The sequence below is a fragment of the Diceros bicornis genome, assembly GCF_020826845.1.
Source record: "Diceros bicornis minor isolate mBicDic1 chromosome 16 unlocalized genomic scaffold, mDicBic1.mat.cur SUPER_16_unloc_1, whole genome shotgun sequence".
Taxonomy (NCBI): Eukaryota; Metazoa; Chordata; class Mammalia; order Perissodactyla; family Rhinocerotidae; genus Diceros; species Diceros bicornis.
This window is the reverse complement of record NW_026690870.1, coordinates 1,445,048-1,469,044: the sequence shown is the minus strand read 5'-3', so window position 1 is coordinate 1,469,044 and position 23,997 is coordinate 1,445,048. Positions and strand designations below refer to the sequence as shown.

Sequence of the window (23,997 nt, the reverse complement as noted above, 5' to 3'; positions counted from 1 at the left end):
GCCGTGGTCACCCCCTACACTGTCACTCAGATGTGGCACAATGGGGTCCCCTTCCTGAGTGAATGAAGGAGGAGTTCTGTGCAGGGACCATCCTGAGGAGATTCTAGGGAGCTGAGGCCTTTGGCATGGCCTCAGGTCCAGCCTGGTGTCAGAAAATCCCTGGGGGCTGGAAAACACAGAAGCCACTTGCATGGGACACCGAGAAACCTTGTGCCTCTCCATCCATGGCTCAGGTTGACTGAGGGCCTCAACACACCCCGAGAGTCCAGAGGACAGGACATTGGTCAGAGGTGTGTCTGGAGGAAGAGTGAAGGCCGGGGGCCAGGGCCTCTGGCTGCGAGGGGCAGCGGTCTCCTCTGTGGGCCCCTTAGCAATTCACTGCCCCTCTGTGGGCCTCGGTCTCCTCATCTGGGAAATGGAGGGAGATGATCTGTGGTGCAGGCCTCACAGGGGTGATGAGGTACAAGGGGGAGAGGAATGTGCAGGAGCTTTGTGCTCCTCCTCCTCGATGGGGGAGGGGACAGCACTGGTGACAGTCAGATGACACTGAGTCCTCAGGGGACCCTGGGAGGCATGGGGAGTCCTTGTCACACTTTCCTCACACACTGATGAGGAGAGAGGCTTAGGGGCCTGGGCAGGCCTAAGGGCACAGAGGAGGGAGTGTTGGAGCTGGGAGTGATCTAGCATCAGGGCACCCTGGAATGGGAGCAGCCATAGACACCAGATGGCCAGGGTCCAAGATCAGGGCCCTGGGAGACACGGGGAAGGGAACATGGCCTCCCTGAGCCTGTCCTTGACCCTGCAGGAGGTGTCATCTGTGAGGGCCACCCATGAGATGGATCCGCAGGGAGCCCAGGAGAGGCAGCAGCAGCAGGTGAGGTGGCCTGAGGGGGAGGGTCCAGGTGTCAGAGGAGGGGTCACTCTCCTCACGGCTGGAGGCCTCCCTAAGAGAGGGGTCCCTCCTCCTCCAGCCCAGCTCCAGGAGCCCAAGAGCCTGAAATGCCTGCCCTAGAAGTGACCAGGAGGAGGCCTGGAAGGGCTGGGCCCAGGATGGGTTAGGGAAGGGAGGGGCAGGGACCACATACCCTGGGATTTGCCAAAAGCCGCCCCTGGGAGGTGACTGGGGAAGTTGGGTGGTCCTGGAGGGGGCAACTGGGGGGAGGCCGCTGAGGGTCCTAGGCTGTTCTCTGTGGGAGTCTGTGGTGGGCAGGAGGCTGGGGTGAAGGGATTTGGGGGAGGGTCCATGGGGGCACCTGAGAGGTGGGACTCATCTCACCACTCCCACCCTGATTTCACAGGGTGTCGTCCCCTTCCTGGGCACGTTCCTCTATCACCTGAAGCTGCTGGACATTGGGATGGAGGATGATCTGGAAGTGAGTGAGCCTGGAGGTGGGGCCAGGGAGCAGGATCCTGAGGTTTGGGTGGCGAGAGCCCTGCACTGGGACCTGAGCTCTCAGTATCTGGCAAACCTCCTCTCATGAGAGCCCCATGGCCACCCCTGGGAGCTGGGGAGTCAGGCCCATCTTAGCAATGCGTGAATAGATGCTCCGCATGAGCCCCCCACCAGTCTACCTGGGCTGGTGAAGCTCATAGCTGCCTGCCTGCAGAGCTGCAGCAGGCTGTGTCTGAGATGGAGTCAGCCTCCCACTCGGGCCCTGCCCCTGGGGGAGTGCCATCAGCCCCTGCAAGTGAGGAAGCACTTCTGTGTTCCAGCTGTCCCTTCCTCCCTGAGGCCTCAGTCTCCCCGTCTGTCATCAGAGAGGGTGTGCTACAGAAGGTCTCTGGCCTCAGCTCCCCTGTCCCTCCTGCCCTGGAGCCCAGAGCCTGGCCCAGTGTCAAGTTCTCTTTGTGGAAGTTCTGCCCTCTGCTGGGCCCTGACATTCCTGCAGCCTGAGAAGGGGTGGGATGGGGGTTGGTTATGGGCTTAGGGGGCTGTTTCTGATGGACATTGGCTGTCTCCCTTCCAGGGAAATCGGGTCAACGTCCAGAAATGGTGTGACTTGAGCAGCTGTGGGCAGGGTGGGGAAGTGGAAATCAGAGACCTCCCCTGGCAAGACTTTCTCTGGCCTCATCCCTTGGGTCTTACATTTATTGGGAGAGTCAGATCCACAAAGCTGGGCATCCCATCACGTTGGCGGGTGCGGGAGGGGCTGGCATCAAGGACACCTTCCTGGATGAGGAACTAATTCAAGCCAACTGTGAGGACAGGCAAGTCCTGAATGGAGTGGGAAGGAAGGAGGGTTCCCGAGTGAGCACAGACGCCAGACCAGATCCTCACTCCGCACAAGTTCCTGGCAGCCTTCCCCACCCAAGCCCTGTCTGCATCCTGTCCTTCCTCCCAGAAATTCAAAGTCATCCATAGGATCCAGCTGCTCCAGCAGGCTGCAAATTCATATGACCTGGAGCCCGATGAGCGATTTGGGGCCTGGTTCCAGGCCATGGAGCCCATCAGTGTCCATGAGAGGTGAGGGGGACAGGAGTTGGGTGAGGGCAGGGCAGACTCTCTCTGATGACCAGCTCCAGAGCCTGTGGCCTGGATCGCTGATCAGCCTCAGAACTCGTAGCGTGGTGACCCATGGGGCACCAGGACTCAGCTGCTGGCAGGCTCTGGGAGGGGCACCTGAGGTGTGGCTCCTGGTAGCTCACAGTTCCACTCTGTCCTGTAGCTACTGGGTCTCCTGCCGGCTGGAGCCCGCACACCAGAAGGCGAGCAAAATGTGGCTCTTCAGGAGAAAGAGCAACCGGACATCCTCCAGTTTAGGGCCGAGTGAGTGTCAGGAGCAGCAGCGACTGAATCCAGGGGCTCAGTACAGCTTCGGGCTAAGCATGGGCCTGGATCCCAGCTCCAGTGCTGACCAGGCCTGGGACAGGCCGCTCCCCTCTCCTCTCTGGGACTCGGTTGCCTCCTCTTAAATGGGTGATGCTAAATGATGCCTCCTGCATCAGGGACAAACAGGGTGCTGTTGATGGACTGAGCACTCGGCACAGGGTTTGGATAAGAGTGAAGGGGGGCAGGGAGGTGTGCCGTGAATCTCAGAGAGGCACCCCAAAATAGTCTGTTTCTTCTCTTAGCCACCGTGCCCTTGGCGATGAGCCATAACCCTCTGGAGACCACAAGTTCAGCTCCTCCTGACCAGCAGGGCCACTGGGACCCTCGGGGTGCACCGGGTCAGCTCTTCCCCCCCATCCCAAGTAAAGGAGGACATCTGACGACTTTCCCTGGTTTCCACTAAAGCCCCAGATGGAGGGCACGACCCCCCTCCAAATCCCTGACATCTCCACCCCAGGGACTGTTTATCCATTGAGGAAGAGCATTAGTATATGTTTAAGAGTAAATATCAGATTTGAATGTTGCAGTAAGTTTTGTTTCTGTCACAGCCTGGGTGTTGTGGTGTGGTTCTTTCACTTCTCATGCTCATGTAAATGAGACACAGAATCTCACATTCTGCCTTGAGTTAAGAACTCATGTATGGTCAGAGCTTATGGTATGTGGGAGAAGGGAGGACGGCCAGTCCCCTCCCTGGCTACTGAATGACACTCTCAAGTCCCCCTTCCTCAGAGGACAGGTGCATTTCAGTGTGGTTCACCTGGGCCAGGAGCAGAGACAGCCCCTCAGATCTCCCTGGATGTAGAGGTTGGAGGGGCTTTCCCAGGCAGAGCAACAACCACTGAAATGTGGGTGTCTTTCAAATACCACTTGCCAGGACCATGTCCGTCCCCAGGACAGCGGCTGTCTTTCTACAGCTTTCCAGGAAGAAGGAATGTTTTCTGCTTCTCCCATTGAGGTTTCTTTTGATCAAATATTGGAAGTTACCGTTTTCTAATCAGTCTCTGGATTTGCATCAACACTAAATGAGGAAAAAGTGTAAAAAGATAAAAGTTTGCATGTGGAAAGGACAAGGCCAGAGGAAGACCATGTGCTGATGGAATAAGGGCCGACAGGATATCCCCATCAGGACGCCTCTAGGGCTCCCTGTTCACCCTTCGCCTAGACTGGAATCCTCCTGGGATCCTGGCCCATGCCATGGAAGTCCTTTTCCCACTTGTTTCATATCCAGAGGAAAAGATTCATGATGCAGCTTTAAACCTACAACAGGACTTTCTTCCATAAACCTCACCACTCCCCGTGAACTAGGATTTCCAGCATCCCCGCACTTCCTTATATGATTCTTTTTGGGCAGAAATTCCCTAGAAGGCCCCCAGTCTCTCTGTCAGGTACATCGTGGCCATTCCTCCCTGGCTGGGCCTGATGGATCAGGGGTGAGCTCTGGTTTGCCAAGATAACAGACCTTAATCCTGGCCACTGAATGACCCACACTGTCCATTGCTGCCTAGGGTGACATCTGGGACCCTGGTGTTCTGAGGTCCATGGTCTCAGACAATCACTAGTTTACACACTCAGTCGTGTTGTTGCTGACTTGTCCCAAAGGGGCAGCTGGGCCTGAGCGCATAGAGCACGTAGCCCCTGGGATGACTGTGTTCTTTTCCCCAGTCTGTGCTGTGATTTTGTGGATGTGTGTTACAGGGCTGTGAATCTTGCCTGTTGGGTGTTTTTAAAGATGAGGCACGAGAGCGGCAGGTATAGGAGTGGGTCCAGCAGGGGAATGCAACCCATCTTAGACAACACAGACACAACAGACACAAACTTACCAATTAAAATACTGAAACGCTTCCCACATGGGTGGTAAACAGACACTACTCTGAACCCACCCTACGACTAGGAGCTAAAGGGTTACCACCCGGCATTTTGAACATCATGCCCTGGAAACACCCTGTAAGACAAGGGCCATTGTCTTGAATTCCTTGGTACTTCTTCCCTCTCCTTTCTGAAGGCTGCAAGTGTCACCCAGGGACGCCTTTTCAGTTCAGCCAGATGCAGAGTAGAAATCCTGGTTCCCACAGCCCAGGCCCTTCCTGCCTGGGCACTGCCATCCAGGAAAGAAAGAATTCACACCTCGGTGTAGACATGTAAACACACACAGGCATATCCCACCCAAACATCAAGATGCATGAACTAGTAAGAGAGTAAAAGGCGCTTCAGAAACACATCAACCAATTGCAAAAAAAGGGTTTTTTAAAGATCCTGACTCCAATAAAACGCAAAACCAGGAAATCACCTTGAGAAAACTGGGGGACTTTGGATACTGACCAGATAGTTGATTATAGGAATGACACTTTTATTTTTGTGTGTGATAACATTAGTGTGTTTGTGTTCAAAAAATCCCTCATCTGTAAGAGAAACTGAAAATATTTACAGCTGAAATGATGTGCTCTCAGCCATCTCAGCTGGTTAACTCTAGCGGGGTGGGTGTGAGGATAAACGAAGCCAGATGGTATACGAGTTGACAATTTTTGAAGCAAGTGACAGGTTCACAGAGGTTGATTTTTCTCTACTCTGAGATTTAGAGATTTTTGAAAACTTTCAGAACACAATTTTGATACAAATAGTAAACTCGGTGTTCACGTTACAATGTTACAAATTAAAACATTGATTGAAAATATAAAGGAATGCTTCTCCTTCCTGACCTAAGGAAGCTCTCTCACAGTCTCATTCTGTGAATGACCTGATGATGCCACCAACTGTTCACTTACCACATGTTTGTGGAGTAATTCCTATGTGCTCTGTGCTGTGTGCAAGGTGAACACATTTCCACGACTCTGGATCTCGTGTGGGAAGGAAGGCAATGAGCATGCTGCCAAGGTTCTCTACGGGGAGAATAATGCCCCCAGGGGGTATGCTCATTTTTAAGATTCCAAAATCAAAGCTACACAGGTTTGCCAGGTAACAAACAAGAGATACTTAATTCATGATACAGAAATGACCTATGTCTGAATTAACATGTGACAAAGAAGAGAAAGATTGATGGATTTTATGTTAAAATTAGATGCAAAATCATAGTTCTGGCCCCTGGCCTAGTGATTAAGTTCGGCAAGCTCTGCTTTGGCAGCGCACGTTCTGTTCACAGGTGTGGACCTACAACACTCAGCAGCTATGCTGTGGCGGTGACCCACATACTAAGTAGAGGAAGATTGGCAACAAATGTTAGCTCAGGGTGAATCTCCCTCAGCTAAAAAAAAAAAAAATTACATGCAAAATGAGAATAATTTATGGAATCAGATTTAATATATATTAAAAGATAAATCTCATTCAAGTAGGTATCATCTCTTCATTGAGTTAACACTCAATGAAAAAACAGATATAAGTTCAAAACACTAATTCCTCAGCATCAATTATCCTATCAATTTTAATATAAAAAGGAAGAAAAATCATGGTAAATAAAAATTGATGTTATCATGAAAGGTTAAGATCACGACGGACATTACAAAGAGATGCTGTGAAAGTCAAGCCTGTCTCATGGGGAATTTCTCATCCACATCACTCTCTTCTTCTTCAGCACCGATGTTGCTTTCCTCACTCTGTTTTCAGGATGCCTTTCTTGGCTCCTTGCTCTCTCTGCCTCCTGGGCAATCTCGTCTGTCCTCGAGGCCACAGTCACTCCCTCCCATGCTTTTCTTCACTTTCTGTGTCTGTCTCCTGATATCTCCAAAAGATGCTCGTTGCCTGCAGAGGGGCTATGAGAGACCCAGACCCAAACCAGGACTCATCTCTGCCCAATATGGACACTGGCCAGGGGTGGGCTCAGGGCTGGTGTGCAGACCCCTCAGCTCCAGCCACAGCCCAGGGATTCACCTGGACCCCCCAGTGCAACTGTTTTTAAGGTATTTGTGAATCCAAAGGACTTAAGAGTTCTCCTTCACTGCTGCAGGCCTGGAGTCCCTGCAGACCCCTGTATCCACAGACTTGCTGGGGATTCTCCAAGGTCTCCTCCCATTGACTGCACATGACCTCACTGCCAGGATGGGAAGTGATTCTAGTAACTGACCTCTGGAATATACAGCTGCTCAGCCTTCAGACTGTATAGAACTTCAGTTTTCTACTTGGTTTTAGTTTCATGGTCTCGTTGTTTCTACTACGAAGTTAGGACATATTTTTTGAGCTTTCTCTTTAAAAACAGAATAAAATGCAAAATTGGAACAAAGAGGAGCATGAAGACTACCATCCATGGAGAGTGTTCGCAGCTCATTTGGATATTGCACCCTCTTTCTCTCCCTGGAGAAATGTGTCTCAAATCATACTGTCCATTACAATCATTGCAGAGTTTTTATAACTCAGATTGCTGGAACTCAACCCAAGTAGGTCTGGGGAGGCAACGGAGAATTTTCATTTCTAAGACGTTCCCAGCTGATGTTGATGCTGCTGATATAGGCATCACACGTTGAGAACGGGATTCTGGGACACTATCAAGCTGATGTGTCACTATCAGTGCAAATCCAGACCAATTTGCCTCCTCCATCTTGCTTAAGGGTGTTATTCTCTTCCCTTCTCTATCATTGTCAACTATACACATGCTGGTACCCTGTAACTTACGTTATTGGGACACAGAGATCCAAGGACTCCATAACTCCTTTGAGTCTCCCATCTCTAATGAAATCACGCACTCTTCCACCCTTAGATACTCACTTCCACACCCAGAGCCTGTTTTCAACCAAAATTCTCCTGCTTGCAAATCAGTAACTCAGAAACACCACATTCCCACCACAAATTTCCACATTTCTAGTTTTTACACAAAGAACTCTACTGTATATAACCATTCTTTAAGAAAATAGATTACTCCAGTTAGAGTATCTTAACAAGGCTCTCTTCCTTCTCTCTTCCTACTCCTCCCTATTAATCTTGGATTCTGTGGTCCATCATTTCAATAACCCACTGACAATGCTCCCTAATTCTTTACTCTCATCATATCTGCCCTGCAAGCCTCTGACTTTGGATGATTCCAAATACCTGCCAGGCCATGTTGACACCTGCACTGAGGATCACCGCTGAAGAGAGAGCACACGAGGAGCCTGGGGGTCCCAACAGAGAATCAACAGCAACCAATGGGCCTCCATGCATTCTCTAATGCTTCCTGAATGCTCTGTTAATTTCTTTCCATTTCTTGAGTTCCATAAAACTATTTTCTCTTGACCTACTTCATATCTCACAGACAAATTGTTAACCACCACACAAGAACTATTTCACACTCTAGTCATCAGATCTAGAAATTTTCCTCATAAGCAATTCATTTATCACAGCATTTCTGTTGTTTTATACAGATATATTTCTTTCTTAGGTAAAACCATTCTGATTTTCATCTCATCTTTCCATTTCAATGACCTTATGCTTTCAATATTCGCAGTACTTTCAATCACCTCCCTACTGGGATCATGCCTCATGTTTCAAATATGCACAAATCTCTACCATCTACAAACCAATCCCTCATCCATTGTTCCTAATGCCCCTCACCCTCGATGTCCTCCCTCTCCTCCTCCTGACAGGGACTCATTGTGAAAAGTTCACTTACATCCCAATGCCTCTGTTTCCACACTGGCAACCGATCCCATGTCCCCATTCTGTGGATGCTTCTCTTGCTAAGCTCACAGGTCAGGGGTCTTACTATTCCAATGTGGCCTTTTCATTATTTGTCTGACATGTCCTGCAGTAGCATGTGACTTTGTGGCCTTCAAGTTCCTTTAGAAAGCTCATTTGTCCTTGGGATCCACCAGTGCTACACTGTCCTTCTCCTGCTCCAAACTTCCTGAGTCACTTCTTGGCTTCTCTTTATAACCAACCCACAATGCCTGATGCTTCCCAGAAGTCAGCCCTGCTCTGACATCTGCTGTCCACCTGCACCCTCCTACTAGGCAATCATATCCATTTCCCTGGCTTCAAATACCACTAATGAGCTAAAAATGTTCAAAGAATCAGCACAGATCTGACTCTGCCCCCCACACCCAAATATCTACCTGCCCACTCAGCCCATCAGTGATGACTCGACTCACAATGTCCAGGTTCCAAATTGAAAAAAACACATTCCCAAATAATTCACTTCTCTCTCAGTGTTCCCAAATTCACTTATTTGTGCTAATATCCTGTCTGTCCCTGAGTGTCATTCTGGACGCTCTGCCACCCCACATTCATATCAATGAACCATCCATCCACCCTCCTGAATCCTCCTACAGATTCTTCACTTTTGGATTATTTCTAATCACCTTTCAGAAATGACACAAAATACCATTCCCACACAGTGAACTCTCCTGCTCTAGCAACCTAAATTACAAAACTCCATTTTTCCTCTTTGTTGATATTTTTTTCCACTTTACTTATATGTGCATCATCTCTTTCTTTCAATATTCAGTTCTCACTAAATGGGATACTCCATATAGACATGACTAATGTAGATTTTCTAGATGTTTCCCTCAACAGTGTTCTCATATGGCTTTTCACACAAAAAGAGTTCATATATTATATCCATCTATCTATCTACCTACCTACCTACCTATCTAATTCAAATACTAAAAGTTCACTTCCTGAAATATTTTAAACCCATCCACTTAACTACATTTATGCAAAGATATCAAGTTTTTTTGGTATACTGCAATAAATTGGCAATTACAGCTTAAGATTTCCAAATCCTCTCTCCCTGTAATCAGCCAACGAGATTCTAGTTACAGTGATCTGTTTAAAATGTAAAACTGATCAGTTCACCTTACCTTTTAAATCCTCAATTTCTGTCTTCAGCAGATATTTTTCCTGTTGTCCTATCATAATTATTAATACTACCCTTTTCATTCCTCAATATGTTCCAGTTTGGAGAGAAAACTATTTGGTCATTCTATTTATAGAGCACCTACCACATGCAAAACTCTGGTGTAAAACCTGTGATCTACAAAAAAGCTAAACAGACTCACCGCCCCTGTTTGACCTAGTCTTAACGCGAGGAAAGACATAATAAACTGCAAAGAATTTATAACATGCCATGTGGAAATAACCATTGTGATGAACAATAGGGCAGAGAGAGAGAGTTTGAGCTTGAGTACATTTTCAAGGCTAGCTGTGTTTGTGTGTGTGTGTGTGTGTGCGCGCGTGTATGTGCTGATGCATGCTGCCAGGATAGGATGAGTTGCTTTCTCCTGTGGGGTGGGGGAGCCTCCTATGCTTTGGGAAAGTTCCTCTCCGTGCACCTACTATGGACTTTGTCATCCACATGTATTAGTCACGGTTGTCTAGAGAAATAGAAATAGAATATATATAAACATAGAGATGTGGAGATGTATTACAGGAATTGGTTCACGAGGTTATGGAGGCAGAGAAGTCCCACAATCTGCCATCTGCAAGCTGGAGAACCAGAAAAGCTGGTGGTATAACTCAGCTGAAGTCTGAAGGCCTGAGAACCAGCACCTCTAATGTCCAAGGGCAGGAAACAATGGGCGTCCGAGGTCAGGAGGAGAGAGTGGACTCACCCTTTCTTTTCCTTTGTGTTTAAACTAATTCTTGCTCATGTAACAGTATTTTTGATGTTTCATATAGGAATCTAGCTTCCTTTCACATTCCTCAACTTATTTACCAGTTGTAAACTTTATAAGTTATGTCCCACTCAAATAATAGATTTTCTCTTCTTCTCTAATATTACTTACCTCTTACTTTTTGATTCTCATTTTTTCATGACTGTGCTCTCCAGTGCCACACTGAATCACAATAATGTTTGCCAGGAGCATTTTCCTCTTCTTAAGTGTAGCGTAAACACCAGATAAATTCCTTGTCAGGGCAGAGCAGGCATCTAAGAGAGAGAAAGTAAAAACGTGCAGGGGAATCACTTCTACCTGGAAATCAACAGACTTGCTTCTCTTGGCTGTTTGGAGCTGGAGATGCTATGACAATGTAGCCAGCTGAGAATCAGAGCATCTCTCTCTAGTCCCAGGAATTAGTCCTGGTCAAATCTCTCAACTTCTTTAGACCTCGTTTTCTTCACCTGTAACATGAAGAGTTGGATGAGTCTTTTTGAGGTCTGAAATCCAGTGATTCCAAGATATCCTTCACCCAGATACACTTAACAAAGATCAGAGAGAATTTTTAGTTGTCTTCTTCTGCATCAACATTATTATCCATATCACCACTTAAAGACATATCAAATGTCTACTTTTGCATGACACTGATAAAACAGGTTCCATACCAAATCGCTGTTCATTGGGATAACAAATCTATAGTTAATTGTTTAGAGGTAAGTATAGAGATGGGCCCTGCTGGAACCAGCAATCAATGCTTTAAAGCAATGTCTTGCTTTTTTTTACAGCAAGGCTGTGGAAACATTCCCCAATACACCAGAATTCTTCCGTACTTTGAAAGTATGAAATAAATGGGAGCCTTGAATCCATGGTTACGAGTTAATAAAGATATGATTTTTAAAATTTTACTAATGATGCCATTTGCCTAGTATGGGGCTGTTCTCTGGTGAGTCAAGAGCAGATGTATTCAAGGCCACTTTCATTCCTTTAATAAATATTTACTCAGCGCCTACCACTTGCTGCAAGATATCAGTGATCTACCCTAAGAGCATTTATATTCTAGTAGGGTGACACAGACCATAAACAAAAAGAGAATCCTGAGGTGATCAATAAAGTTATATATATGTCAAACATTTTTCATTCTGGACTATTTTTCACTCTTTCCCTTCTTTTACTCTTTCCCAGAACTCTAAGCATGGACTTGAAAACCCAGAAAGCATGGGTCCCATGTTTCTTCTCGCAACACCCCTGTTTCAAAGACATAGTGTTGATAATCTGAGAGTATGTCTCCTTAAGACTAAGTTCCTATGAATCTGCATTATTTCATCACTTTCTTGAGAGGACGGATGATATTACGAAAGGAAAACAAAATATCATATGGGATTTATACTCGAAATGATGTTTCCACTCTAATTGTGTTATTTAATGTGGTGTGATTTGGGGCAAGTCAGTTACTCCTTCACAGACAGTGGTAATAATACCCTGAAAAGCATTCTATAGAGATTAAATGAAACAAAGTATGAGAAACTGCTTTGTAAATGCAAAGCCATCCATTTCAGCTTATTTTTTCTAATAATATTTTCACTTATCCAATCCTTTTGGACTCTACACAACCTGCCTAGACTGAGTTTTATCATTTATTCAACCATAATAATGGGTCAAAATGGGTGAATATTAGAAATTTCATATGGTTCAACTTAATTAATAGGCCATCACAATATTTAATTTGGTTATAATTACAGTTAAATTTTTCATGTTGCCTTACCATGTGCCAGGCACATTCTAGGCATCTGACATGTATTCACTCATTTAATCCTCACAACAATGCTATGGAGACAATACTATTAACCCCTATTGTATGGATGAGGAATATTAGAGGTTATATAATTGTCCAAGGTCACACAGCTGGTACCCAGGCAGCCTACCTCCAAAGTCTCTTTTAGGGATCCATTAGAGGTCGTGGCGCTTACATTGTAAAAGGATCACCCTGGTTTCTGGTTGGCGAATGGACCAGAGGGGACTAAGCAAGAAAGCACATGACTACTGAAATGATCCGGGCAAGCAATTCTGAATACAGGATTTCTTTCCTTTTTAAGGCTGAATAATATTCCATTGTACAGATGCCCCAGATTTTCTTCATCATTTCACCCACAGATGCACAATTAGGTAGTTTGCATCTCTTGGCTATTGTGAATAATATTGCAGTGCATTTTGTCAAACGTTTTCCTGGCACTTAGTGAGTTTGAAAAAATTCTCCTTCTACACATTAGTTACTGTAATGAACTACTTTCTAAATGTCTAAAGTTTAAATATTTGTCATTCTACAGAAATACCTTGCCTAATCATGATTTGTGTTGTTATCAGTTCATGAAAGATCTTAGATTTTTGTACAAAAAGTTGTTATAATGGCTTTTTTTGCATGTATTCAGGAACCTTGCATAATATGGGTATTCCCTGATACTTGATTTTTAGTAGAGTTTTCTAGTAAGCCTTTAGGATAGGAAGTATCTTCCTAGATGTGAGGCAGAGAGCAGAAAAATAATAAAGTGATTGTCATATTTAATTACATCAAAAGAAAACTGTCGTTTTGCTAAATTGTTTTTACACACCCTTTGCTTATTTGTAAGAATGGCATATATCGTTTTATTAATGAAAAGAAAATTCAATAAACAATTTTAACATAAAACAACATCTATTGAGAAATTATATGAAAATTTTAGCAATATGCTGTCATCAGTTTCCTCATCTGCAAAATGGAGATAGATAATACCATCTTCCTATGGGTTGCTGTGAAAATACTTAAGAGTAATGTATGTCAAATGCCTATCACCATGTCAGTTGGAAAGTGATGCCCCACTCATTTTTCTACCGGGATGATGAGAGCTTTTTTTATGCTTGAAGTTGGTAGTTTTCAAAATATGTTCTACTGTTGTAAAGTGATTCCTTTTTACAAATTATTTGTAGAGTTAGATGATCACTTTGGAATACAAATTCAGGCTTCCGTGTGTGTGTGTGTGTGTGTGTGTGTGTGTGTGTGTGTGTGTGTGTCTATACGCACATCTCTCAAATAATACTTCAAGCCTTATAATGAAATCTACCTTCCCCACTCTTGACTCTGGTTCCAAAAACAACTTTAATTTTCTGGTTGAAAATCTATATTTCTATATTAGCTACTCATACACTTTTTCATTTTTCATCTTTTGACTATTTATAGTTTCTTTCTTCTCTGAAACAATCAGCATGAAGAGTTCTTACATACATTAAAAACATAATTCCCCTTGCCCAATATAACTATTTAATGAATTAGGATAAATCAAAATTCAATGTCTACTGTTTTATGACATAAGTGTTTACCATTTTATAGCATACGAATCTTATCCAGAGATGTGCTACATCAGATATTATGAACACATTTTCTTTCTCACTTTGTCCTTTGACCTTTTAAATGGTAAAATTCTCTTATTTCTTTGTTGTCTTCCTATGGATTCATCACTGGTTCATCTCCTTCCACCAGAAATTTAAATCTCTTTTCAGTAACTTCTGACGCATGAGACAATTCATGGGCTTCAGGTTTTGCTTGGGGACATCCCTCTTGGGCTTGAACATATACACAGGCCCACATATACACAGTATGTCTGGAAGGATAGAGGAGAAAAGGATGTTTATCTCTGTGCAAAAGGACTGGGAGACAGTGGTAGAGTGAGAATATTTTACTGACTTTGCACCACTATTTGAAGTTTTCCTATACGTGTATCTACGACGTAGTGGCCTCCCTCCCCCCAGATTTTTAAAATTAAAATAGCGTTATATCCTTATCTACTGGCTTGGGACAGCAAGTTGTAGAGAAATGTGAATATATGATCCAATTTTTTAACGAAATTAAGAACAGCAAACACGCACAAAAAATTTGTAATTCTAAATATGGGCACATCATTCTATGAGGTTGTATAAACGTGAGGAAAGGAATGAAGAAAAGTTGTTCAACATCCAGCTACCTGTATAGTCAAGGGTCCACGTAAAGCCCCGCCTCCAGCCCCGCCCCTGGAGCTGATTTCCTCCCACTGTGAAGTCGGCCAGACTTATTCCAGCCCCACCCCCGCCTCCTCCCGCCCCTGGAACTGGTCTCCGCACAACGCTCGGGCCTGGCTCCGCCCACAGCCTGGTCCCGCCCCTTGCCCCGCCCGCACCCTTGTCCCCGCCCACAGCCCCGCCCCTAGAACTGGTTTCCACCCACAGCCCCGCCCCTAGACCTGGTCCCTGTCCCTGGTGCTGACCCAGCCCGCGGCCCGGCCTCACATTAACTCTAGAAACTAGACACCTCCCCCGAGGCTGGGGTGCGCGGCCCCGCCCTGCCCCGCCCCCCACGCCGCCTCAACCCAGAGCCCCCAAACGTCCGTCCTCCCAGAACGCCCGCCCGAGACCGGAAGCGGAAGCGCGGGCGGCGCCCTGGATGGAGCGGGAGGTCTGCGCGGTGTGTCCAGTCTTCTCGGCGCGGACGGGATTCCCGTGGACCTTCGGCCGAAGGGGCGACGCGCGGTGAGTGGCGGGCGGTCCCGTCTCCGGTCGCGGTCGACGGAGGGGCCTGGGCCGCGGGCAGCCCTGTCAGGGCCCGGCGTCCCCGCGTCCCCCCGGAGCCCCGTTTCCCCGGGCTGTTCGCTCAGGGCGCCCGAGGCTGCTGTTCCTCCCGGCTCCGGGCGCCGCCGGCCCCTCCTCAGAGTCCCCGTCACCGTCCTCCGTGTGATTTTGTCCCCAGGGGGCTTATCCGCGTCTGGAGGCGGTGTTTGGGTTGTTACTAATGGGGGCGCTCCTGGCATCTAGAGGGGGAGGCAGGGATGCTGCTCAGCGTCCTCCAGGGCCCAGGACGGCCCGACAGAGAATCATCCGGCCCCAAATGTCAGTGGTGCCGAGGTTGGGAAAGCTGCTCCAGGGCCTGAAAATCTCCCGGGCCCTGAATGAAGTGTGAAAATTGTTTACAAGTCAGCGAGTCACTTACAGGGTCCCTAAAGGACAAGCTTGTTTAAAGGGTCCAGAGTCACCAAAAAGTCTCTGTCCAGCCAAGTGAGTTGAGCGACACAAGTGCACACAGCACGAAGCTACTTCCTCCCATCTTGGGGAGCAGGTGACTGCATAGGAATCGGGAAAATCCAGTCTCAGCCAACAGTTACAGTTAAATCAGTAAATACAAAAAAGAAAGGTGAATTGGGTGACCTTTCCATCCAACACCCTATAAAAGGCTTCAAAAGCTTGTTTGCGCTTTTTTTCCCCCCTCAGACACGAAAAGCATCTGTGGAGCTCAAGTTTGAGGTGAAAGCAGGCTCAGAGTCCACCTGTGCTCGCTGATCCATGGATTTCTGTGTGACCAGGTGAGTACCCTGTGGACCTGGTACCAACAGGTTCCGGCAGCCTCCGCTGTGCAGAAGACCTGCTAGTGGGCTTTCCTGGGCTCAGGTTGTCACCACATGGACACTGAGAGTGAGGGTATCTTGAGAAAAATTATTGATGTTGGATGGATTATATTCAAGGGAAAGATGGTAAGCTGTGTGTGGTTCTGTGTGGTAAATATTTCAGTAAGTACAGTTATATGCAAATAAGAACACATAAAACAAATGTAAATAACTGCAAATGTGTATTATAGTAGAAAATATAGATTTACTTGCATTGCATAATACTCAATAGTCAGGATTTATATATAATATAAATACAGAAATGTTTTGCGTGTGTATGTAGTATTAGAACACATCCCATGAAATATTAGCAGGGATACTCAGCAACATTCCTTAGACCCATTCAACTTGACTTCTAAAGTCCTATAAATCCTCCACAAAAATTTGAAATATAGGAGCATTCAGGGAAAAAGATGATTGAAACTTCTTTGTATTAATAACAAATTTAACATTGAGTTTGCCAGTAGCCAGATTTATTTTGAACATTTTTTTCTTTATGACATTTCAAATCATTTGGAGGAGTACTAAGCAACGCTGTAGATTGAAGGGCAGGGCACTAGTCTCTAAAAAGACTGTCCTCATCACCTTGCCTTCTAAAGGGAATTAACTTTGTTTCTTGAAACTTTTCTGAAATAACGGTCTGGTGATTCACGTTGCAGAGAATCTTGTTAAGTAATTTTGTATTTAGTTGTTGGCCTCTACTAATTGTGTGTGTATGTGTGTGTGCCTTTTTCATTCTAGCTTTCCTGTGAGGCTCTTGAGGGGAATGTGTGCTTGTCATGCAATAGATAGTCTTTGAGCGTATAATTTATGGTGACCCTCCATCCTTGTTTACTCAGGACAGAGGGGTTTTCCAGGACACAGGACGTTTAGTGTTCAAACCAGGGCAGTCCTAGACAAACCGGGATGGTTCCTCATCTGATGAGCCAGGCCCTGGGCCACATGCATGGGGACCTGGAGAACCAGAGAGACCTTGTCCCACCTCCGTGGAATTTATATTGTATTTGGGAATTTGGATTTTAGACAGTTAATGATGAGAGTGATGTGGGAGTTTGGCACAAGGGGTCTCAACCTGAGGGGGCAGGGAAGCGCTCTTGAGAAGGACTGATATTTAGCTTGAGAGCTAGAGTTGGGACAGGATTTAGCTAGTTGGAGGGTTAGACTGGAGTGAGGGTGTGGGAGTGTGTTCAAGAGAGCGTTTCAGACAGAGGGACCCGCATGAGGACACCCCTGAAGCAGAGAGCCTGGTGTGTCCATGAACTGAGAAGAGGGATGGCTGAGCCGAGTCAACACAGGGGGAGGGGTGTGAGCCACGCCGGCGATGGGGGACAGGCAGGACCAGATCAGGAGTGACTTGGGATTCTGTTCTAAGACCAGTGGGAAGACTCTGGAGAGATGCAAGTAGAAGGATGATGTGATTAGCGTTTGGTCTAAGCACCTTGGTTCAAATGGACTTCATGTTTAAGAATGTAGACTTAAGAGGCAAGATGCAAGGTACTGGGAATAAGATTAGGAATAAGATGATTGTTCCCTAGGCCTGGGTGATGGCTGTGGAGTAGGAAAGAAGTAGAAAGAAAAGACCTTGGAGTGTAGAACCGAGAGAACGTAACGGTACTTTCTTGCCTGCATGTGTCAGATGGCACAGGGCAGTGACTGTGCTCCTTGCTGCTGTCCGTGCAGACCTGCAGGCGCCCCCTCACTCAGGTCTGTGTGTTCACCCCTCTTTGTCACTCACAGGCCCCCCTCCACATCCTACAGGAAGTCAGGCCTTACTTGTGAGGGGGTTGTCTCACATGGGAGACACCGAGGAGAGCCTCTCCAGACATCAGAGCAGCCCCTTCAGCCTCTCCCTCAGACTCCTCCCTTCCACTCTCTCGCTTTCCACACCCAGAAGGACCCCTGCTCAGTATTCCATGTCCCCAGGTTCTCCCTCCCCCAGGCTTGAGAAGGGTGGGGCAGCCACTGGGGTGGACATCATCTGCACCTTCCACTTCAGAGAGGCAACGAGATGGAAGGTGGCTGGTCCAGGGCTGGACAGAGAGTGACTCTACTGGGAGCCGAGCCATGAGACCCAGGGCGTCACCCACCTGGGCTCCCTCACCCTGGACGGGGACAGCCTCTACATCAGTGGTGAGGGGCTGTGCTACAGCCACACTCTCTCTCCCAGTCAGAGTTCTGTGTTGCCTGCATTGCTCTAAAGTGAGCTATGATCCATCTCTCTATGCTCCTGGTCTGGGATCAGTCTTCTCATCACTGTGTGATCACTGGGTCCAGCCACCTTCCATCTCGTTGCCTCCCCCCCTGAACACCACTCCCCTCTTCCCCTCTGCTTTCCCCACCAAGCTCCCTACATCCTCCCTCTCCCTTAATCCTTTATGTTCACCCCAACTCTTGCTCAGCTCCTCTCGCCTTCTCTCCACAGATTACACCTATGGAGCCGCAGCCCCGACTACCACCAGTGAGTATTCCTGGCCCTAACATCCTGGGTCCCGTCCGCATTTGGGGCTGGGGAGCACTTGTTCTCCTTCACCCGCTGTCCTTGGTGAGGGAAGCACCTGGAAGGGCCCTAATTCATCCCTTCTCTCCCTCCCGGGTTCTGGTTGAGAGTCCCAGCCCAGTGTGAGAAAGCCTTAGACACAGACGTGTTCTCCACCACATTCTGACCCCACGTGGTTTTCACTTTAATTCTCCTGAAGCCCCGCCCTTGGTCCTCCTTTTCCAGGTATCCCATCCGTCTGTCCAGTTTTCTACCCGTCCATCTGTCTCTCTTCTGTGTTCAGTCTCTCTTGTTCACCTATCTCTCTCTCTTGGGCTCCTCTCATCCACAGGCTTGCTCATCCCTCTACTCACACACTCACCCCTCCCCTCACTCTCATGTATGCTTCACCTGTGAATGGTGGTCCTGGCACAGCCACTGCTGGAGCCCGGGTGAGCCTGGGGGCTCCTCCCACTCTGTCCCTCCCTGAGACAGCCCTCGCCACAGCTCCTGAGCTGGCCACCACGTCCCTGCATACTTCATCATCACCTGTGCCACCAGAAGCCACCACAGGTATCTGGGGGTGCCTTTTCCTTCCCAAGAGAAGCTCTCCGGCCCCACTCCTCTACCAGCCGGTTGTGGTCCAGGAGCTGGGAAGCCAGGGTGTGAAATTCTGGTTTTAGGGCAATCATGCTGATCACAAATTATAGATTATAGATTATACCAACGATTCAGTCTAAGGTCAGCCCTCAGAGAGCCCCTAGTCTTATGAAATTAACACACCATTATAGTACAATGTGGGAGGTTTTGGGGAGAGGCACCTGGCATCATTTGGAGGGGAAGAGCTTGCTAGAGAAAGTTTCACCTGAATGGAGTCTTTAAGAATGACTAGGAGGGACCCTGGCAAATAGAGGATGAAGAGTTTTCCTGGCAGAGGGGATTCCATGATCAAAGGCTGCGGCCAGAAACAACATGCCGTATGGGGAGAATTGAAATGAATTTGGGTTGCGTGAAGCATGAAGTTTAACCCGCAGTACATGGATAAAATGAGACTGAAAGGTCAGCAGGAGCCAGATTGAGTAGAGCCTTGAGTGCCAGGTCAAGAAGGTTGAACTAGACACTGAAGGCCATAGGGAGCCACGGGTGGTACTAGAGCAGTGGTGGCCCTAGTGAGGTATTCATTTCAGAAATATTCTTCTAGTGGTCCATGTAGAACATCCTTTAGACAGAGCATCCAGTGAGCCTGCTGGGGTGTTGGTCCAGGTGAAGGAAGTTAAGACCTGAGCTGGGACAGGGATGGAGAGAGGGAGTGTATGTGAGGACCAGTGTGCAACTGGAATTGGTGTTACTGGGAGGGAGGAGGAGCTGAGCAGATGTGCTGGTTCTGACTTGGGTGACCACACGGGTGGGTGGTGGTGCCACTGGGAGAGAAGACGACAGATGATAATGAGTGCAGGACTCTGGTGTGGTCTCAGGCCAGCTCTTAGTGATGGCCGTTGCTCTCCCTCTCGTTTTGCAGCTCTGGGGCACAACCTGAAGACCCTCATAGTCACCTTCCCCATCTCCACCCTCTGGTATTCATCAGACAGGAGCAACGGCTCAGCCACGTTCCACTCCACTGAGAGGGTCCTGCAGAGCCTGGGGAGACCCTGGTCCCAGCAGCTCCTTTTGGGTTAAATCCCAACCAGCCCCTCCCCCAACCCCTGTCCCTCCTGCTCATCCTCCTCCTCCTTCCTCCCCAGCTGGATCCTTGTTCAAGAAGAGCAGCCTGGGCCTCTTCTCCTTGAGTTGCAGACTGTTCTCCCTCAGGTAAGACCCTCCCCTGAGCATTTGCCCCTAATGACCACTTTTGTGACCACCCCTCTCTGTCTCCCCCCTGTCCTCCCATTTCCTCCTTCCTGTTCTGGCCCCCACCCCAGAGGTTTCAGGACCTCTCTCTAGAGTCCCCACGTCCCTCTCTTCCCAGGCCTGAGAAGGATGGGGAAGCCACCTGTGTGGACGCTGTCTGCACCCACCGCCCTGACCCCGTGGGCCTCCATGCCTCTGTGCTGGGAGCTGAGAGTCTCCACGTGTCTGCTCTTCCTCTCGGTGGCTCCAGGCTCTGCACCCTGGAATTTATGCATGCAGAGAGAACACCAGCTGCATTTCCGCAGCATCAGCTGGAACCTCAGCAACCCGGAGCCCACATCCTCGGAGTACGCCACCCTGCTGAGGGACACCCAGGACCAGGTGGGGTCTCCCCTGTCCCGTCTCTCCTTGCCCTGAAGGCACCCTCATTCCTCCGCCTGACTTACGTCTGTTACCTGGTTGTTTCAATCCTTCACTTTCCCTGCGTGTCTGGGTTCTCTCAGTTTCCAGAGGTGATGTCCTAGCTGCCTTCCCCATTTCTCACATGGGTAAACTGAAGCTCAGAAAGGGGAGTATTGTGCCTAAGATCACACAATGTGTTAGGGGCAGAGCCAGGATTTGAAGTCAGGTCTCCCTTGCCCCAAGATCTGTGATCTTTCACTGGCTCCAGTGGCCCCCTGCATCCCCAGGAGACCTCTCACCCACTCTCCCTCGCGTTTGTTCTAGGTCACCAAGCTCTACAGATGCAGCCAGCTGTGAGACATATTCCACTCCTGCCTGGTCACCGACTTGGTGTAGGTTGAGGAGATTGGAAGCATTGGCTGAGTTGGTGGCTGATGGCTCTGAGCTCCCGTAACATATCCTTGATCTGGAAGTCACTGACATGGTGCCCAGTCTCCCCCACATCCCTGTCAGCTAATCCTACCATCTCCTTCCATAGGTTTTCGGAGTTGAGAAAAGCATTAACATTTGGGGCCACCAACCTCCAGCATCCTCCTCCTCCTCCTCTTCTGGAGACTTTCAACAAATATCAGCAGTCTAACTGTGCTCTCCAATAGTGGAGCCACTAACCACATGGGGCAATTTAAATTATTTATACACCTCTTGGGATACGATTCACATATTGTGTGTGTGTCGGGGGGTGTATTTTTTAGGTTTTTCTATATACAATATCTTCTCCTGTGCAAAACAAATAGTTTTACCTCTTCCCTTCCAATCTGGGTTTCTTTTATTCCTTTTTCTTGCCTAATTGCCCTCATCAGAACCTCTAGTACCTGTGATTAACATATCAGATGAGGGAAGACATCAATGTCTTGTCCCTGGTCTTAGGGGGAAATTTTCAGTCTTTCACCATTGAATATGGTGTTAACCGTGGGTTTTTCATCGATGCTATTTATAGGTTGAGAAAGTTTCTTTCTATTCCTAATTTGTTGAGTGTTTTGTTTTTTAGGCATGAAGGGTGTTGTATTTTGTGAAATTCTTTTCTATGTATATGGCCGAGATTACGTGGTATTGGCAGTTATTCTATTAATATGGTGTATTACATAATCAGTTTTCAGATATTAAGCCACCGCTCCAACTAGAGGTGAGAGATTCAGACGTTCTCAAGTCTGTCCTGGGCGTGCCACATCCCTGAGCCCTTGTGGCCTTCTAGAGGCCCACAAATACACTGGAGCTTTTCAAAGCCCCCTGTGGACATCTCATTCCCCCAATTTTTCTTCTAAGTTGTTGGCTCACCTCTTGCCTGCCTCTCCTGGTATCACTCCCTCAGGCAACTACAATAGAAAACAATTAGCCCTGATTGTTTTTAGCAAGTGCCTTGGGGACAGACTTTCCATCCTGGGCAAGCTCTGACTCAAGTAACGACAAGCCCTGAACATGGGGCGTTTTCGGGGAGCTGCCAGGCAGGTCAGCTAGTTGCAGTTGGGTGGGGAGGGGTCTTTTCAGAGCTCCACACCCACTATGGCTGCTGTGCTGCGGGTTGTCTCAGCCACCATGGTTCTGAGACTGACGGTTTTCACAGTCATGGAGGATGTTGTGAGAGCAGGATGGGAATAGTGCAAGTTATAGTGCCACAAAGTTTGCTCCCTGTATCAAGATTCCACCGTGTGTCTTCACTAAACCCTCCTCAGATTCTTACAAGCCTTTGATTAATTTCTAGACTTCTGAAAAGATGATTTCGACCATTTTTACCAGTGTTCTCATTGTTTTTATGCATTTGCAGAAGTCCTTACTCCAAAGTTTCAAAAATGTTCTCCCTGTAGTTATTTATTTATAAATTAATTACTTGAAATGAAATTACATGAGAAATTCAGTTCCTCACTCACACACACTAGCCACATTTTAAGTGCTCGATAACAACATGAGGCTAATAATGAGTGTATTTGGTAGTGCAGACAAATGTTTACATTATTGCAGAAAGTTCTCTTGGACAGGACCCAGAAGCAGGGAATCTAGATTCAGGGTAGAATTCCAGACACCCTTGATTATCCTTTGTGCCCTTCCAGGTCTGTCCCCCACTGTAACCACACTGGAGTGGACTCCCTGTGTACCTTGCCGCCTTGGCACAGAGACTGGACAGAGTTGCCATCTATGAGGAATTCCTGTGGCTGACCCAGAATGGTACCCAGCTGCAGAACTTGACCCTGGACCAGGAAGAGTGTCCTTGGGGATGGTAAGGCTCCCTGGTCATTGGGAAAGGAAGTGAGGCCTTTCTGGGGACTCTGGAGGCCTGGGGCTGAGAGAACATTGAACTTGCTCAGGCTGGCAGGAGGTGGCATAGTCCCCCAGTCTTTAGCCACCATTGAGAGAGAGAAAAGGACACCAGTGTAGTATGGGAGGCCCTCACCTTCTCCTAGACAGCTCTGTGACCTCAAACTAGTCACCTCCTCTTTCTGGACTTTTGTTTCCTCATCTCTGCACTGAGAGCCACTGGCCGGATGGTCAGTGAGGGCCTCCAGCTGTGTGTGAAGCAGACTTACAGGTTTGGGGGTGGATGTGGTTTCTGGTCCACAGGCTATAGTTTGCCAAGTCCCGCTCTAGATGAGCAGCAATGCGCTAGAACTTTCTGCAGTGGTGGAATGTTCTATCTGTGCTGTCCAGTGCATAGCTGCATGTGGCTGTTGAGTGCTTGAAGGATGGTATTGTGACTGGTCTTTATTGTTACTGATTTTTAATGTTACTGAGGTACTAGAATTTTTCTTTTATTTAACTAAAATTAATTTTAATTCAAAAAGAGACTTGTTGCTGCTCCATATCAGACAGCACTCCTCTAAGAGGTTGTCTGGGTAGAGGTACAAGTAGGGGGACCTGCACCCCTCCTCCCATGCCCATTGGGTGCTGCGTGTCCTACCCTCCTGGAGTTTATGTTGTAGCTGGCAATAACAAGAATAGAAAATTGAAAATTATCAATTATTTGATGTGAACAAACTCATACTTGCAGGTGGAAATCAGAGAAGACTTCCTGCAGGATATTACATTGTAGGTTAATCCTAGAAAATGAATATTAAGCAGATAGATAAAGGAGAAGGGGATGAATGTGTTTCTAGGCACGGAAGAACAATTTTGAGTGGGAATTTACAAATTTAGAGAGATCCCATAGGCTTGCCAACTGTGATGACCCATTCTCCCCCCGGCCGTCATAAGATAGTCCACCCCAAATTCAGTCCTCTGTGCCCAGAGGTATGAATTTGGTTTAATTTATTAAACTTTTGTTCTGTGATAATGGTCTTGGATTTTGTAGCAAAGTGTGCTCACTTTTTAGAGATGGAAAGTAAAATGGGGTGAAACATGATGATGTTTACTTGACTTTAATATTTCATTGAAAACATGGGATGAATCAAGGGT

At 47.4% G+C, this 23,997-nt stretch overlaps 1 protein-coding gene across 1 annotated transcript; it reads left to right on the top strand.

Annotated features, from left to right (window-relative positions):
- Positions 1–625: 625 nt before the first annotated feature.
- On the top strand, positions 626–1,531 carry LOC131401793 (ral guanine nucleotide dissociation stimulator-like). Its single transcript, XM_058536937.1, has 2 exons — positions 626–874; positions 1,299–1,531. Exons 1-2 carry the CDS (start codon positions 725–727, stop codon positions 1,479–1,481), a joined length of 333 nt encoding a protein of 110 aa, XP_058392920.1. The 5' UTR covers positions 626–724; the 3' UTR covers positions 1,482–1,531.
- The last annotated feature ends 22,466 nt before the right edge of the window (positions 1,532–23,997 follow it).

Excerpts from the sequence above, each read along its gene's own strand:
- LOC131401793 (XM_058536937.1), top strand. The coding sequence starts at position 725 with ATGGCCAGGGTCCAAGATCAGGGCCCTGGGAGACACGGGGAAGGGAAC. Across the intron at positions 875-1,298 it reads AGGAGAGGCAGCAGCAGCAG|GGTGTCGTCCCCTTCCTGGG; the intron begins GTGAGGTGGCCT and ends CTGATTTCACAG.